The 16,139-nt window shown below is 41.0% G+C and overlaps 1 protein-coding gene across 1 annotated transcript in view; it reads left to right on the top strand.

Moving 5' to 3' along the window:
• LOC104623637 (cytoplasmic dynein 2 heavy chain 1-like) overlaps positions 1-16,139 on the top strand; it is a 73,018-nt gene that overhangs the window by 28,946 nt on the left and 27,933 nt on the right. The window contains exon 7 of the mRNA XM_010290782.1: positions 6,673-6,789. Within this exon, the coding sequence (XP_010289084.1) occupies positions 6,673-6,789 (117 nt within the window). The remainder of the gene's footprint in view (positions 1-6,672; positions 6,790-16,139) is intronic.

Raw genomic sequence — 16,139 nt, 5'->3', positions numbered from 1 at the left:
AATCAACACTCTTTCATCTTAAAGCCATTAACCCTTCTCCTATCACTACATGCCCTTATGAAAAGTCCCCCTCCAGCTTTCTTGTAGGCCCCCTGCAGGTACTGAAAGGCCACAATAAGGTCTCCCTGGAGCCTTCTCTTCTCCAGGCTGAACAACCCCAAACTCTCTCAGCCTGTCTGCATAGGACACGATTTATTGACTATGTAGGGAGGCTAATCTTTGCAATTTAAGTAGGTTTTAAGTAAGTTTTAAGTTCCTAAGTGTAGGTGGGGTGAATTTGGGCTTGTCTGTTTTAAGTTTGATTTAAGTGACCATGTACAGTGCCCTCTCACAACCCAAGACCTGTCTCCTTAAATACATATTCCTAATCATATTCTCTTTGTCAGCTGAATCAAGGTCTCCTTCTAGGTACTTATCCAGTCTGTGTGCTCATTCTTGTCCTGCCACCCTACAGAGCCATTTTTGTCTTACATATGGCCCCCAGGAATGCATTCCTGATACTCCTCTTTCTTTTAAATTCAGTTTTTCTTCCAATGCAAAACTTGTTTTTCTTGTGTGGAGGTGAAAACAGTTCCATGGCACGACTGCAAACACATCACATAACCCAGAAGACTATTGTGATACTCCTGGCAATTCTAGTAGGGAAATACATCCCACTCACAGTTTTATTCAGGTCATTCCCAGTCTTAACACATTCTTTGTCCCAATCCCTGCATTTGACTCTCTTGTTTTTACAGGACATAAACTGAAATAAGAAAGGTCTAGATTGGATATTAGGGGAAACTTCTTCATCTTTAGGACAGTAAAGCAGGGAAACAGGTCTTCCAGAGAGGTTGCGCAGTCTCTGTACTTGGGATTTTTCAAGACCAGGCCAGATAAAGTCGTGAGCGCCTGGTCTGATCTCAGAGCTAACCGTGCTTCAAGCAGGAGGTTAGACTAGAGACCTCCTGAGGTCCTTTTCCAACCTGAATTATTCTATGATCCTATTAAAAAAAAAACAAAACAAAACACCTCCCTTTTCATTTGCATAACCAGCAGAAAAGAGACTGATCTGAGAGTCCTGAGTAAACCTTTTCTCAGGCTTTAGCTGATCTGAACTGGCATAGGCTGGTCAACCACCACAAGAAACTTCACTGTGATCTGTGAGAATAAGATACTTATGCCATTCAAGTTCTAAAATCAAACTTTTCATCATAATTAAGCAGTAATTTGAGCTACTATTTTACAATCTCTAAATCTTTCCTAAATTTGGACAGATTTCATGGATGTAAAAAATGGCAAAAAAACCTCCATCAAATTTGCAGTCCCTTAACAAATGTTTGGAATGCTGACACAATTCAAAGATGAGGTCAACCTGAGTTTTTTGACATGACTAAAATGCGTTTTCCTCTGTTTCTTGAAGGTGAATGACTATTCTAGGCTAAAATTTTCATAAAGTATTCAGACTGAAAGAGCCACCAGCACACAGAGTTTCAGCCCAACCCATTAATTCAAAAAAAATTACAGTCAATTAAAAACGGTGTGCTGTCATGGAAACTTTAGTAGCAAGTTATGTTATCATCATACCTGTTATACTTGAGAGAAGAAATGGGATGAATGGGAAATAGGTAAAGAATTTCCATGAGCATTTGATAAAGATCATAGTATGTTACAGTACTCTAGAACACTGAGAGTTAAACTTGATTTCTTTTGATTCAATACTTTTAATTTAAATGCTTAACTTTTGATATGACATCCCAATAATTTGAGCTACTTTGATAAAATATACAAAGCAGAAACAGATACAGGTGCACTGAAGGACAAAAATTGAAATAATAGGTAGGTAGTGTATTTCCTGTTTAAATTATATTGACAAATACTATAATTAGAAATAGACAGCTAACCCTACACACTAGAGTTAGAAAATACTTCAATGAGTTGATCTTGCAGTCACTGCTTCTCAAATTCATTTCAGCTATATGGAGCTAAGTGTTTATACCTATGAAGGCACTTAAAATAAGAATATAGTACTTAATATTCTCAATCCCGCATATTCACAAAGCAATCATATAAACTTTTTGCAGCTTTATAGTATAGATATGATCTGGGCGAGGGTACTGAGTGCACCCTCAGTATAGTTGCAGACGACACCAAGTTGGGTGGGAGTGTTGATCTGCTTGAAGGTAGGAAGGCTCTACCGAGGGATCTGGACAGGCTGGATCAGTGGGCCGAGGCCAGCTGTATAAGGTTCAACAAGGCCAAGTGCTGTATCCTGCACGTGGGTCACAACAACCCCATGCAATGCTAGAGGCTTGGGGAGGAGTGGCTGGAGAGCTGCCCAGCAGAAAAGGACCTGGGGGTGCTGGTTGACAGCCGGCTGAACATGAGCCAGCAGTGTGCCCAGGTGGCCAAGAAGGCCAACAGCGTCCTGGCCTGTATCAGCAATAGTGTGGTCAGCAGGAGTAGGGAAGTGATTGTGCCCCTGTACTCGGCACTGGTGAAGCCGCCCCTTGAATACTGTGTTCAGTGTTGGGCCCCTCACTACAAGAAGGACATTGAGTTGCTGGAGCGTGTCCAGAGAAGGGCAACAAAGCTGGTGAGGGGTCTGGAGCACAAGTCTTATGAGGATCGACTGAGGGAACCGGGGTTGTTTAGTCTGGAGAAGAGGAGGCTGAGGGGAGACCTCATCGCTCTCTACAACTACCTGAAAGGCGGTTGTAGCGAGGTGGGTGTTGGCCTCTTTTCCCAAGTAATTGGTGATAGAATGAGAGGAAATGGCCACAAGTTACACCAGGGGAGGTTTAGATTGGATATTAGGAAAAATTTCTTCACTGAGTGGTGAAGCATTGACACAGGCTGCCCAGGAGAGTGCTTGAGTCACCATCCCTGGAGGTATTTAAAAGACATGTGGATGTGGTTCTTAATGACATGGTTTAGTGGTGGACTTGGCAGTGCTGGGTTATCATAGAACCATAGAATAGTTTGGGTTGAAAGTAACCTATAAAGGCCATCTAGTACAAACACCCTCCAGTGAGCAGGGACATCTTCAACCAGAGCAGGTTGCTCAGAGCCCTGTCCAACCTGACCTTGAATGTTGCCAGGGATGGGGCATCTACCACCTCTCTGGGCAACCTGTGACAGTATTTCACCACCCTCATTGTCAAGAATTCCTTCCGTAGGTCTAGTCTAAATCTACCCTCTTTTAGTCTAAAACCTTTACCCCTTGTCCTATCACAACAGGCCCTGCTAAAAAATCTGTCACCATCTTTCTTATCAGCCCCCTTTAAGTACCTGCAAGAAGGTCTCCCGGAGCCTTCTCTTCTCCAGGCTGAACAACCCCAACTCTCTCAACGTGTCCTCACAGGAGAGGTGTTCCACCCCTCTGATAATTTTTGTGGCCTCCTCTGGACCTGCTCCAACAGGTCCATGCCTTTCCTGTGCTGAGGGCTCCAGAGCTGGACACAGAACTCCAGGTGGGGTCTCACCAGAGCAGAGGAGAGGGGCAGAATCCCCTCCCTCAACCTGCTGGCCTTGCTGCTTTGGATGCAGCCCAGGATATGGTTGGCCTTCCAGGTTGCGAGCGCACGTTACCGGCTCATGTCCAGCTTTTCATCTGCCAGTACCCCATATCAGTCAGGCTTGGTGATCTTAAAGGTCTTTTCCAACCTAAATGATTCTATGATTCTATAATATGCAAGCGTATAGGAAGTACTGCATACTGCATCACCAGTTAAAATATATTTGATATAAACATTTTATTCTTTTGCGAATGATGGCAGGCAACTATCCAAAAAGAAATTACAAGAGCCAGAACTATAGCTAAAAGAATGGTATCTGAAAGGCACAAATGTGTGTTTATTATCTGTATTGCTTGTCAGAACATTTGCATGTGTGCAGAGTAAAAAGAAGGAAGAATAACAGGAATGATAAAGATACTATGATCAAAACATTAATCAGGGAAAATAATTTTTTGCTAAATTGAACAAGAATCTTTTCTGCTATACACAATAGCTGGAGGACACAAAGAGTTATTAGAGTTTAAAATTAAGTTATGAGAGTGAGCAGATGAAACGGTGTTTTCCGTAACAGAAGCTATACTGAGCAGTAGCTTGTATTTTCTTTTCCTTCCTTTAGCTACCAACATACTTGCAGAATTGCTTCTTGTATGCCTTTGCATCCATTGCTAGTTTCAAACCCAGCTGAGGTTTGGCTTTCCTCACTCCATCCTAGCACAGTTGAGCAATGCCGTTGTATCCCTGGTGGCTAGTCTATCCTTGTTCCCATCTTCTGTGGATTACCTTTTTGACATTTGAGTTTGAGATTACTAGCTTCCTCTTCATCCATATTGCTCTTCTGCCATGCTTGTTCTTTGGCTTGCTTATCATGCTTGTTTCCTGCACATCAGAAAGGACTGTTCTTTTGCTTTGACGAATTTGTTCGTGAAGATTAGCCAACATTCCTGGCCCCCTTTGCCCTCCAGGGCAGTTGCCCATTGGATCCTGCCCGGAAGATCCCTGACAAAGTTAAAATCTGCTCTCCTGAGGTCCAGGGTTATGATTCTACTACTTCTACTACTTGCCTTGTTCTCTTCTCTCAAGATTTTAAACTCCACAATCTCATGCTTGGTGCAGCCAAGGCTACCCTCAACCTTCACATCTTCTACCAGTTCTTCATTCTTTATTAGAAACAGATTCAGTAGAGCATCTCCCCTGGTTGACTAATTGATTGCCTGTATAAAGAAATTGTCTTCAACAAATTCTAGAAATCTGCGTTCCTTGCATCCTGTCATATTGCCCTCACAGCAGATACTGGGTCGGTTGAAGTGTCCCGTGAGCATGAAGGCCTGTGATTGTTGGGTTCCTTCAAGCTGCCAGAAGAAGACTTCCTCTACTTTCTCAATCAAGGAGTCTGTAGCACACAGCTACTAAAGCACCACCCATGTTGGTCTGTCCTCCGATCTCTGCCTGTAAGCCCTCAGCTGGTTTGTAACCTGTTCCTAGGCAAAGCTCTGTTCACTCCAGATTCTCTTTTGCCTTGACTGCAACTTCTCCTTGCCTTCCATTCTGCAGGTTACTTCAGACTAGGCAAAAGTAAGGTTTTAGTACAGTAAGATGCTTCTTCCAGATATTTATTAGGTATGCATGTAGTTCCTCTTGACAAACCAAGTTGCAGGGTTATGACTCAAGTTCTTTATTATAATAGACTATAATAGCGGTTTTTAGAACACAGAATTCATTTCACTTTTAAGAGAAATAAAAGTCCTATATTCATAATTTCTGAGATCTAGCATCACAGACTGTGCATAATTCTCCAGGACAACAGTTTATGTTGTCATTTCTGAGGGAATTAAAGATTTTTTCAGAATTAACATATTAAGGAAGCTTTTAAAGAAAAGAACACTATTTTAACTTAATTTAAAGTATTTTTAAACTTGTTTCTCTAAATATAGGTTTATATGTTATGCTGATAGATTTTATATATTTATGCTTCATGTATATTTATCTTTTGGTTTATGTCTTGTAAGACATTTAATATAAGAATAAAATTACCGTAAATATTATAGACATTAAAATAATGGTTCAGTGTAGTATCATCTTGTAGTGCTTCATAGTCCCTATCAAAGCTGATAAATAAGAAGCTGCTGTTTGCTTCAGTGAAAGAAAATTAAAAATAAAGAAAACACTACATAATAGCACATCTTTCAAGAATAGAAAATAGGTCAAAACCCAGCAGAAACTTGACTTCCTGCCTCATTCTGTCCACTAATGCAAAAGTCCATTCCTTCTGAATGATTAATAATTTTTTATTACCAAGTTTAATTATTTGAAATCAAGCAAAAGAGGAGAGAATTAGTAAGTTATTCTCTTAACATGTCTTGCAAAAATGCACTGTGAGAAGTAACTAAAATTTAGTTGAATACCTAAAAATACCAGGGAGTTTATATGCAGTTTAAGGGACAGACTGCAATATCACTGAAAAGTTTTAATTTTAGTATTCTTTCTTTATAAATGTATACATATGTTCAATCATTTTGTGTGTGGAGTTACAAGGGTTGCTAACAGTAAAAGGCAGTTGGACCTAATGAACTGGAAGCTCCCCTTTTTTCTGAAAGTTTTGCAGTTATTCTTTTAATTGCTTGCTTTCTTTAAACTAATAAATTTACATTAAATAATTTGAGGTAACATGAATATCTAAGTAAGTAAGAGATCTATGGGAGATCAGAATGAATTGATTATAATTGTCTTGGAGTTTTGATGCCTGATGGGTACTATATGTATTTAGTAACACATTCTGGTTTTTTGTTTCTCTTTTTTTTAATTACAGAGGGAGCCTAAAGGGCTTAGTTAAAAGCAGAGCTTTAGTTTTGTCTGCAGATTTTGTGGAAAAGAGGCTTTTTAATTAATTATAAACCTCATTAGTTTTTAAATTATAGTTGAACAAAGACAATGACTGTGATAAGAAAAATATGGATTTTTTTGTTTGTTTTGGGCTTAATATGAATAAGGCTTAAGTATATTCTGTATTTGCATATGGGTATTGTTTGTGGTTTGAATAAATCACGGTTAGTAATTAAGTATGCAGAAAAGTATAGTCCATAGATAAAGCGGAGAGTATTTGCTGTTGCATCACATTTTTGTACTAGAAGTTTGTTTATCCTTCTTCAAGATTTGTATTTGTATTTTCATCACTCAGGTCATTTCACAGCTTCGGATCCTGAGCCGGTCAATAACTGCTGGCTGCAAATTTGACAGAGAAATATGGTCTACTGAACTTTCTCCTGTTCTCAACCTATGGAAGAAACTTAATCAGGTAGGAAAGTAGCTAATTTGAAAAGACAACTTTTTTCCCCTGTATCTACATTAAAAGTAAGGTCTAAGGAATTATCTTGAATATTGAAACATAAGAAGTGAAAAAGTAAATGTAGTTGAGATGGGAAGTACCATGTTACATGTAGGTGCTGTGGTGGGTTGACCCTGGCTGGATGGAGCTGCCCACCAAAAGCCACTCTATCACTCCACTCCTCAGCTGGACAGGGGAGAGAAAATATAATGAAAGGCTTGTGGGTTGAGATACGGACAGGGAGAGATCAGTCAGCAATTACTGTCACAGGCAAAACAGACTTGACTTGGGGATATTAATTTAATTTAATGCCAGTCAAAACCAGAGTAGGGTAATGAGAACTAAAACCAAATCTTAAAACACCTTCCTCCCACCTCTCCCTTTTCTCAGGCTCAACTTCACTGCTGATTTTCTCTACCTTCTCCCCTCCCCGAGCAGTGCAGGGGAGTGGGGAATGGGGGTTGTGGTCAGTTCATCACATGTTGTCTCTGCCGCTCCTTCCTCCTCAGAGGGAGAACTCCTCACACCCTTCCCCTGCTCCAGCGTGGGGTCCCTCCCACAGGAGACAGTCCTCCATGAACTTCTCCAATATGAGTTTCCCACAGGCTTCAGTTCTTCATGAACTGCTCCAGCCTGGTTCCCTCCACGGGTACCATCCTTCAGGAACAGGCTGCTCCAGCCTGGGTCCCTTGTGGGGTCACAAGTCCTGCCAGCAAACCTGCTTCAGCTTGGGCTCCTCTCTCCACGGGGCTACAGGTCCTGCCAGGAGCCTGCTCCAGTGTGGGCTTCCCACAGGGCCACAGTCTCCTTTGGGCATCCACTTGCTCTGGCATGGGGTCCTCCCTGGGCTGCCGGTGGAGATCTGCTTCAGCATGGAGCTCCATGGCTGCAGGGGCACAGCCGGCCTCACCATGGTCTTCCCCAAGGGCTGCAGGGGAATCTCTGCTCCAGCATCTCATGCTCCTTCTTCTTCACTGACCTTGGTGTATGCAGATTTGTTTCTCTCACATGAAGCTGAAGCCACACAGTCACCACTGGTGGCTATGATTCTTGATGGTCTTAGTCACCCAGGTGGAAGTAAGCAAGCCTGAGGGATCTTTGACAACAGAAGCTGAACCTGACCCAGACCTTGTCTTTCTTCTCTACTGCTGCCCTCAAATCTGAGATCTCCTTTCATATGAATTTTCAGCCCTTCACCTCTGTTCCCTGAAGTATACATTGGGTGATGCTTAGGTGGGGTTACTTTTCAGACTGTAGCAGGTACTTTATTGTGTCACTTGGCTGTTTTTCTTTCCTGCTTAATTGTGTCTTCTTGTCTGAAAGGAAAAGCAGTCTATGTCTATCCAGTTCTTAATGTTGCCCTTCATCAATGACCCGTAGGTGACCATCAGCTGCTTGTTCATAGTTCTTAGACCTTTCTTTTCAACCTGTGCTCATACTTTCAAGACATTTGCTATTATCCAATGCTTCAACTTCACATCATAACAGGAGACACCTGGTACTGAATTGAACTTCAGACAGCAAGCTCTTTTAGCAAGTTGATAAGTCTAGAAGGCCAGTATTGGGGCCTTGCACAGTTAGCTTAAGACCTAGTTAGTGTGGCATGTTCCTAGCAAGAGCAATTTGTTTTTTTACAGGACCATTGGGTAAAAAAAATTATATATTGTTTGCTGTGCTTACTGTATTATGTTTGAGTTCAAAAAAAGCTAATATTAATTAAATCTTGTGCTTAGCATGTAGTACTTCTGTGATGCAGGAGGCCTCTGTTTTAGCTACAAACCCAATCTGTTCACTAGGGATTAGCATCAACCTGACTGATTTATGATGTTTGAGTAATCTCTGGCTAATCCCTTACTACTGACCATCCTACCATTCTTCAGTTTTCTCCTATGAGTTACCCTGTAGCTTGTCTGATTCAGAGAACTGATCAGCCAGTTTCTTTCTGACTTTTGGATTTGTTGATTTGAAAATAGCTGGTTTTTACCACACTGTATCTGAGAACTTTCTTTAGAGATGTAAAATGCTCTCTTCGATCAACACTGTCATAACTGCTCAGTTTGATTTCCTGAAAATTAGTCTTCTAGAACTATTTAAGAAACCGTCAACTATTCATGGCCTGGCAGGTGTTACACAGAATCTGCAGGAGACCTGTGATCTGCTGGAGTAGCATCTAGAGGCAGAATGAGATATCTCAGATGTCACTAGATACCTGCCTGAATCAAGCCTGTGGTGCCTATCTATTCTTCTGCTTAATTTTAAATTCAGGAAAATTAATTATGCAGTATTTCTGTGTTCTCTCCTCCCCCAATGTTTGTAGACTTAACATATGCATCTGTGTTTGACCTACATTTCTACTGCTCATAACACCTCAAAAAAAAAAAAAGACTCCTATATTATCTTGCACTTTCTTTGATTTTCTAACATTTTTATGCTGCTAGCATAAAAAGAAGATCTCCTTTAGAATAGGATGACCTCTGACCTTGTCTAGGGTTTTTTAGGGGGACATTTGCTTTGTTTCAAAAAATTTAAATAATAACATCCTTTACCAAAATTAGTTTTCATAGTCTGTTCAACCAGTCCTTGCTTTAAGCTTTGAAAAAGTCTAGGCATCTTTAAAAATTCCACATACATGGCATACAGTTCTACATTCTAATTCTTTATTGATAGCTCAATGAAGGCATCATGTTTGTTTTCAGAAGTTTTAAATAAAGACCTGGGAATTGGAATGCAGAGAATAGTTGAATTACTGCCTAAGTTAATAACCATACTTTATTTTATTTATGCATGAATGGGCACAGAATATGAACTAAAATTATTTCCCATGTATGAATAAGTAAAATTACAAAAACTATCTATTCCTGAAGTCTGTAAAAAAAATTTTCCCCTCTATTTTGGAAGCATTTACATTTAGCTGCAGACTATTTATCATAGAATCATAGAGCCATAGAATGGTTTAGTTTGGAAGGGACCTATAAAGATACCTAATCCAACCCCCTGCCATGGGCAGAGACATCTTCACTAGATCAGGTTGCCCAAAGCCCTGTCCAGCCTGACCTTGAACAATTCCAGGGATGGGGCATCTAAAACTTTTCTGGACAACCTGTCACAATGTCTCACCATCCTCATCGTAAAAAATTTCTTACTTATATCCAGTCTAAATCTACCCTCTCTCAGTTTAAAACCATTGCCCCTTGTCCTGTCACTACAGGCACTGCTAAAAAGTCTGTCCCCATATGTCTTATAAGCCTCTTATACATATTGAAAGGCTGCAATAAGGTCTCCCCAGAGCCTTCTCCAGGCTGAAGAACCCCCACTCTCTCAGTCTTTCTTTATATGAAAGATGTTCCATCCTTCTGATCATTTGGCCCTCCTCTGAACCATTTGGGACACAGGACTCCAAGTGAGGCCTCATAAAAGCAGAGCAGAGGGGCAGAATCACCTCCCTCAACCTGCTGGCCACATTTCTTTTTATGCAGCCCAGAAGACAGTTGGCCTTCTGGGCTGCGACTGCACATTGCCGGCTCATGTCCAGCTTTTCATCCACCAGGACCCCCAAGTCCTTCTTGGCAGGGCTGCTCTCCATCCCTTCCTCCACCAGCCTGTACTGATACCGGGGCTTGCCCCAACCCAGGTGCAGGACCCTGCCCTTGGCCTTGCTGAATTTCATGAGGTGGTTGTTGTTGTTACTATTTTCTTTTATCTATTGGATACAGATAGTAGTAAAGTGGAGCAGATGGGGTAGATGCTGACAATACCTTCCATTTTATTTACAAGAAGCAAATATTAGTCTTCCACCTGTCAAATGTACTTATCACTAAGAGCACTTGGAAATAATGGTCTGTTTCAAATTACTGAAACTCAGGAAGCATCCAGTATAGATCTGAATTGAATCTTACTAATCTATTTATAAATTCAAAGCAGTTTTTAAAATCAGCTACTTTTTATTCCAGGGGCAAAAAACACTCAGATGCTTGTTAATACATAGACAAAGTTTAAGTATGGTTTTAAACATTTTTATTCCAGGACTGAGTATGTAAATCAAGGATTAACTCAAAAAGGATTATCTTACAAATACCTTGAAAATAGTTATTGTACATCTAAGTACTGATGGTTCTGAAGGATAACAAATTTTACCACTTGACATACTGGAATAATTGATCATAATCTTTAAGTGTGGACATATTTTTATCTGTACACTCTTAATACCGCATGGTAATCGCTTTTGTATTCTGTAATCTAGTGTCCAAGTTTAGATAAAATAATAGACAGCAGGTGACTGGGTATTTCTCTGGACTGCATATCAGCATTTCATCCTACAAAAATCAGTCTAAATAATTTATATTCTAAAATACAGCTAAATTGACAGAATGTCTATAGAATTTATGTCATCAGTGAATTTCAGAAATAAGTGGTAAAACAAAAATTTTACCTAATACTGGCTAGCATTTCACAAATCTGCAGATAGACTATTTAGCTTCTTTGTGATGTACTCACTGAAGAATTATACCACATTAAAATGTATAAAATAATATTTATATTTTTTCATGAGTGCAAATTTTAGTCTCTCAATCAATAGGATTGAGTGCAGCTAACAGAGGCAGCAAAAGGCATGCAGCAGTTGTCACGACAGTTTGTGCAGAACAGCGTACAGAAGACCGGCAACTTTTCTCAGTAGAGGATACATCTTCTCAGCAATGGTAGTGTGATGCCACAGGGCACGGTCCCCAACTGCTGTTGGAGCAATGGACCCTCTAAGATGAGAATTTTGACTCAGACAGAGCTCCAGAAGGAGGATGCAGCTCTGCAGATCCTGAGCTGTAGGCCTGATGGCCTCTTTCTGAGGCTGGGGCAGCAAGAGATGGTCTTCTAACGTGCAGGAGACCTGTACTTGATGGATCTGTGTCATCAAATTAAGGAGCTGTGAGAGGAGGTCAGTGGACTTTGCAGTATCAGAAATAGATCAGCTGGATCTTTTTTGAGATGCTGCAGCTTGAAGAGCCAAGCCCCCAACTCTCCTGAAGGGGAGTCTGTGTCTATTGGGGTAGGAGATGAAGACTTACAGGATGGCAAAAGCCAGAAGCTTGTGACTTCTGGCACCAAGAGGAAGGCTTCTGCTCTATTTCAAGATTTGCACCTACAGAACAGATTTAATGCTTTCATAGCTGACAAGAGGCTAGGAGCTCTGTCCAAAGAAGCTCCTAAGCCAACTAAACCTGATCGACACAGGAAGAAGTGGTAAGGAATAGTAGTGGGCAACTCCCTGCTGTGGGGAGAAGGATGCTCCCGTTTTCTGACCTGATCTGTTGTCTAGGAAGGTTTGCTGCTTGCCAGGGGCTCAGATCCGGGACACTGTGGAAAGACTGCTGAGGCTTGTCTGGCCCTCAGACTGTTATCCCTTGATGCTTTTCCACATAGGCACCAGTCATAATGCCAGGGGTAATGTGGAGCATACGAAGCATGACTACATGGGTCTGTGGGTGATGGTTAATGTCATGGAGGCCTAGGTGTTGAGTGAAGGTGAAGGACAGGAGGAGGAGTGGACAGATCCTATAACTGGTTGCACAGCTGGTGTCAGCAACAGGGATTTGGTTTATTTGACCATTTTTTGATCCACTTTTTGAGGATTGATGGTTGCCTGCTTGAAAGTGAAAGGGTCCTGACTATGTGCAGCCAACAGTCTGGCCAACTTGGTGAGGAGAGTTTTAAAATAGATGTCGCAATGTAGGGAGAGGATGATCAAAAATTATGTGAGGAAGTAGTTGACCAAGTTTGCAGGCAAACTATGTCTGTAAACATCATCATCAAAAAAAATCAACAAAACAGAGCTGAAGGGGGACCATCCTAAGTGTGTCCATATAAACAAAGTGCCTACCTGACAGAATTATGAGGAAAACTCTCACACCCCTTCTGGGAAATCACCATGACGAGGTGCTGCTCTGATGTGCCTGTTTGTTAATGGGTGCAGCATGGGGAACAAAGAAGAGGAATTAGAGGTTTGCATGCAGTGGCAGAGTTAGGATCTCATAGGGGTCACAGGGACATGGTGGGATAGCTCACACGTGTATTGCTGCTATGGATGAATATAGGTTCTCTCGGAAGGAAAAGCTGGGAAGGTGAGGATGGGGAGTTGCCCTTTTTGTGAGAGACCAGTGGGAATGCACGGAGCTCTACCTAGAGATGCACTACATGCCAGTTGAGAGTTTGTGAATTAGGATTAGAAGTCAACACTATGGTGAGTGTCTTCTACAGGCCACCTGGTCAGAAAGAAGTAGATAAGACCTTTTTCACCCATCTCGAAGAAGGCTGGTCTTTATGGACGGATTTACCCACCCTAATACCTGCTGGAAGGACAGGGTGGCAAGGCACAAGGAATCTAAAAGTTTTCTGTAGTGCATTGATAACAAATTCCCAACTCAGGTGATGGAGGAACCCATAAGGGGAAGTACTCTGCAGGACCTCATGCTTGCCAAGAAGGAAGAACTTATTGAGGATGTGAAGGGTGGGGGCAGCTTTGGTTACAGTGGCCATGAGATGGTGGACCTCAGGATCATGAGAGAAGAGAAACAAGCAAAAAGCAGGATGACAGCTCTAGACTTCAGGAAAGTAGACTTCGGCCAATTCAGGGACCTGCTTGAAAGAATCCCATGGGATACCATCCTGGAGAGCAGTCCTGGAGAGCTGGTTGCTTTTCAAGGATCTTCTTTTCTCTTCTAAGATCAGTGGTCAATCTCAAAATACAGGAAGTCAAGTAGTGGCAGCAGGAGGCCTGCATAGATGAGCAAGGAACTCCTGGCAAAACTCAAATATAAAAAAAACAGTGAAGAGAAGGAAGCAGGTACAACTGATGTGGGAGGAATATAGAGACACTGAGCATGCAGGGATGGGGTTAGGGAAGCCAGGGCACCTCTGGAGTTGAATCTGGTGAGGGATGCGAAGGGCTGTACTGGTGTACTGGGTCTGGCTGGAATAGAGTTAACTTTCCTCATAGCAGCTGATATAGTGCTGGGCTTTGCACTTGTGGCTAGAACTGTGTTGATAATACACCACTGTTTTGGCTGTTACTGAGCAGTGCTTACACAGCATCAAGTCCCCCCAACCTCCCACCCACCGAAAAGCTGGTAGACTAGGGGTGGGAAAGAGATTGGGAGGGGACATAACTGGGACAGCTGACCCAAACTGTTTGAAGGGGTATTGCATACCATGTGACATCACGCTCAGTGATAATAGCTAAGAGAAGGTGGTGAGGCGGGGGGCATTTGTTATTAAGGTGCTTGTCTTCCGAAGCACCCGCTATGCATAGAGGCCTGCTTCCGCGGAAGTTGCTGGGCTTTGCCTGCTGATAGGAAGTAGAAAATAAATCTCCTTTGGTTTTGCTTTGCTTCCTCATACAGCCTTTGGGAGTTTTTTTGTTTTGTTTTGTTTTGTTTTTTTCCATTGAACTGCCTTTATCTTGACCAACAAGATTTTTCATCTTATTCTCTCCCCCTGTCCCACTGAGGAGGGGAGTGGTAGAGTGGCTTCATAGGTACCTGGCATGCAGCCAAGGTTAACCCACCACAACTGGGTATGTCTGGGATGGAGTTAACTTTCCAGCCTATAAGGCAGCAGCAGGTGTGGTGCTGTTAACCGACTAGAAGGGCAACAAAAATGGTTTTAATAGGTACATCAGCAACAAAATGAAGATTAGGAAAAGTGTAGGCCCACTACTGAACGGAAATGAGGACTTGGCCACAAAGGACAAAGGAGAAGGCTGAATTACTAAATGCCTTCTTTGCCTCTGTTGACTGGTAAGTCTGGCCTTCACCAACCCCAGGTCCCTCAAAGCAGTGTGAAAATACAGAGCGAGGAAGACTTACCCTTGGTAGGAGAGGGTCAGGTTAGGAAACTTTTAAAATTGCTTCAACATTATTTTTCTGAATATATATATCACAAGTCATATGTGTTCTGTCATGATGTGTGATGATGCCTTATCTTTTGTTGTGTTTGTAAATTGAAGGCTAACTAATTATTTTCATAAATTTGCATGATGCTGTAAGACAATTGCAAAAGTGATTTTGAAAATTAGTGAGTGGGTGCTCTTTTATCTAAAACATTAGGAACCTCAGCTTTAACAAGAGAACAATTTTTTTTCACCAAGAAAAATCAGTGAAGCAGAAATATAGGGTCATTCTTTCTTATATTTTCAGCAATGAAAAATTTGTGTAATAAACAGTGAGAAGCTAGTATCTAAAAGAATAGGCAGCAAGACTCGAAGGAGGAGGCAGAATAGGTACGTCAGAAGGCCAATGGAGGTTTCTAAACCACCTTCACCAAAATTGAATTTTGAACCAAATGCAGAACTAGTGGAGGTATATGAGTTTATTTTCATTATATTTGTAACATTTCTGAAGGGGCAATTTTTAGAACATATTGGAGTTTGAAAAAGCTTGAGTTTAGGAAGGTAATAAAGAAAAGCTCTGGAGCAGCTTAGGTGAGACTATATGAAGTCTTACATTGTACTGAGATAGTAACAAGTGCAGAAGTGAAAGAGAGAAAATGATCAAAGTCTCAAAATAAACCTAATTTAATATTGGAAGCATATCATAGTATTTATTGTTAAAGATTAGAGCTTCTCTTCAGTTTCTTATGATTAGGAAAAACACTTGGTACTTCAGCAGTTCTTCATCTTAATTCCCAAGCAGGTCATGAAGATCTTTCTAAAACTGATGTGAGTTATATACATAATGGATTTTAAGGGAATGTAATAGAACATTAAATGTATAAGCTGATATCGGTATTCATGTTTCATTTTCCCGTAAAAATGACAGATGGGTTGTTTTAACAAATTCTCAGGAGAAAGCATTAAAAAGAGTGATGAAATGAATATGCAATTCATAGGAGACTGTTATGTAAAGGACCATATTGAGGAACTTAGAGGCCTTCTCTTTCAGTAAGTTTTTAGTGAATTAAGATAGTATATGTGAAAGACTGAGCAAAGCCTGCAAATTGCAATGTCTTTGTTCTTCCTTTTTTGTGCAGTTAAATACTCCAATAAGAAATTATCAACTAGCTTATGCTAGTTTTACATTACATTTTATATATATTCAACAAACTATGGTCTCAGAAAAATTGAAGTGAAACCAGTACAGTGATTTCAGGATGCATGCAAAGACAAAATAAACACCATAAAATTTCTAAATACTGTTTGTTTCTTACACTTTGAATAGTAAGTAAGTTTATGTATACCTTTTTAATAATGTGGGAGGGAAGACCTTATCCTTCATTTTTCTGTCATTCGTAAACGAAAGTATCTGTGTTACTCTTCCACTGAGCTTTTCTCA

The sequence above is a fragment of the Phaethon lepturus genome, unplaced genomic scaffold (assembly GCF_000687285.1).
Source record: "Phaethon lepturus isolate BGI_N335 unplaced genomic scaffold, ASM68728v1 scaffold5707, whole genome shotgun sequence".
NCBI classification, from domain to species: domain Eukaryota; kingdom Metazoa; phylum Chordata; class Aves; order Phaethontiformes; family Phaethontidae; genus Phaethon; species Phaethon lepturus.
This window is presented reverse-complemented; position numbering and strand designations above follow the sequence as displayed.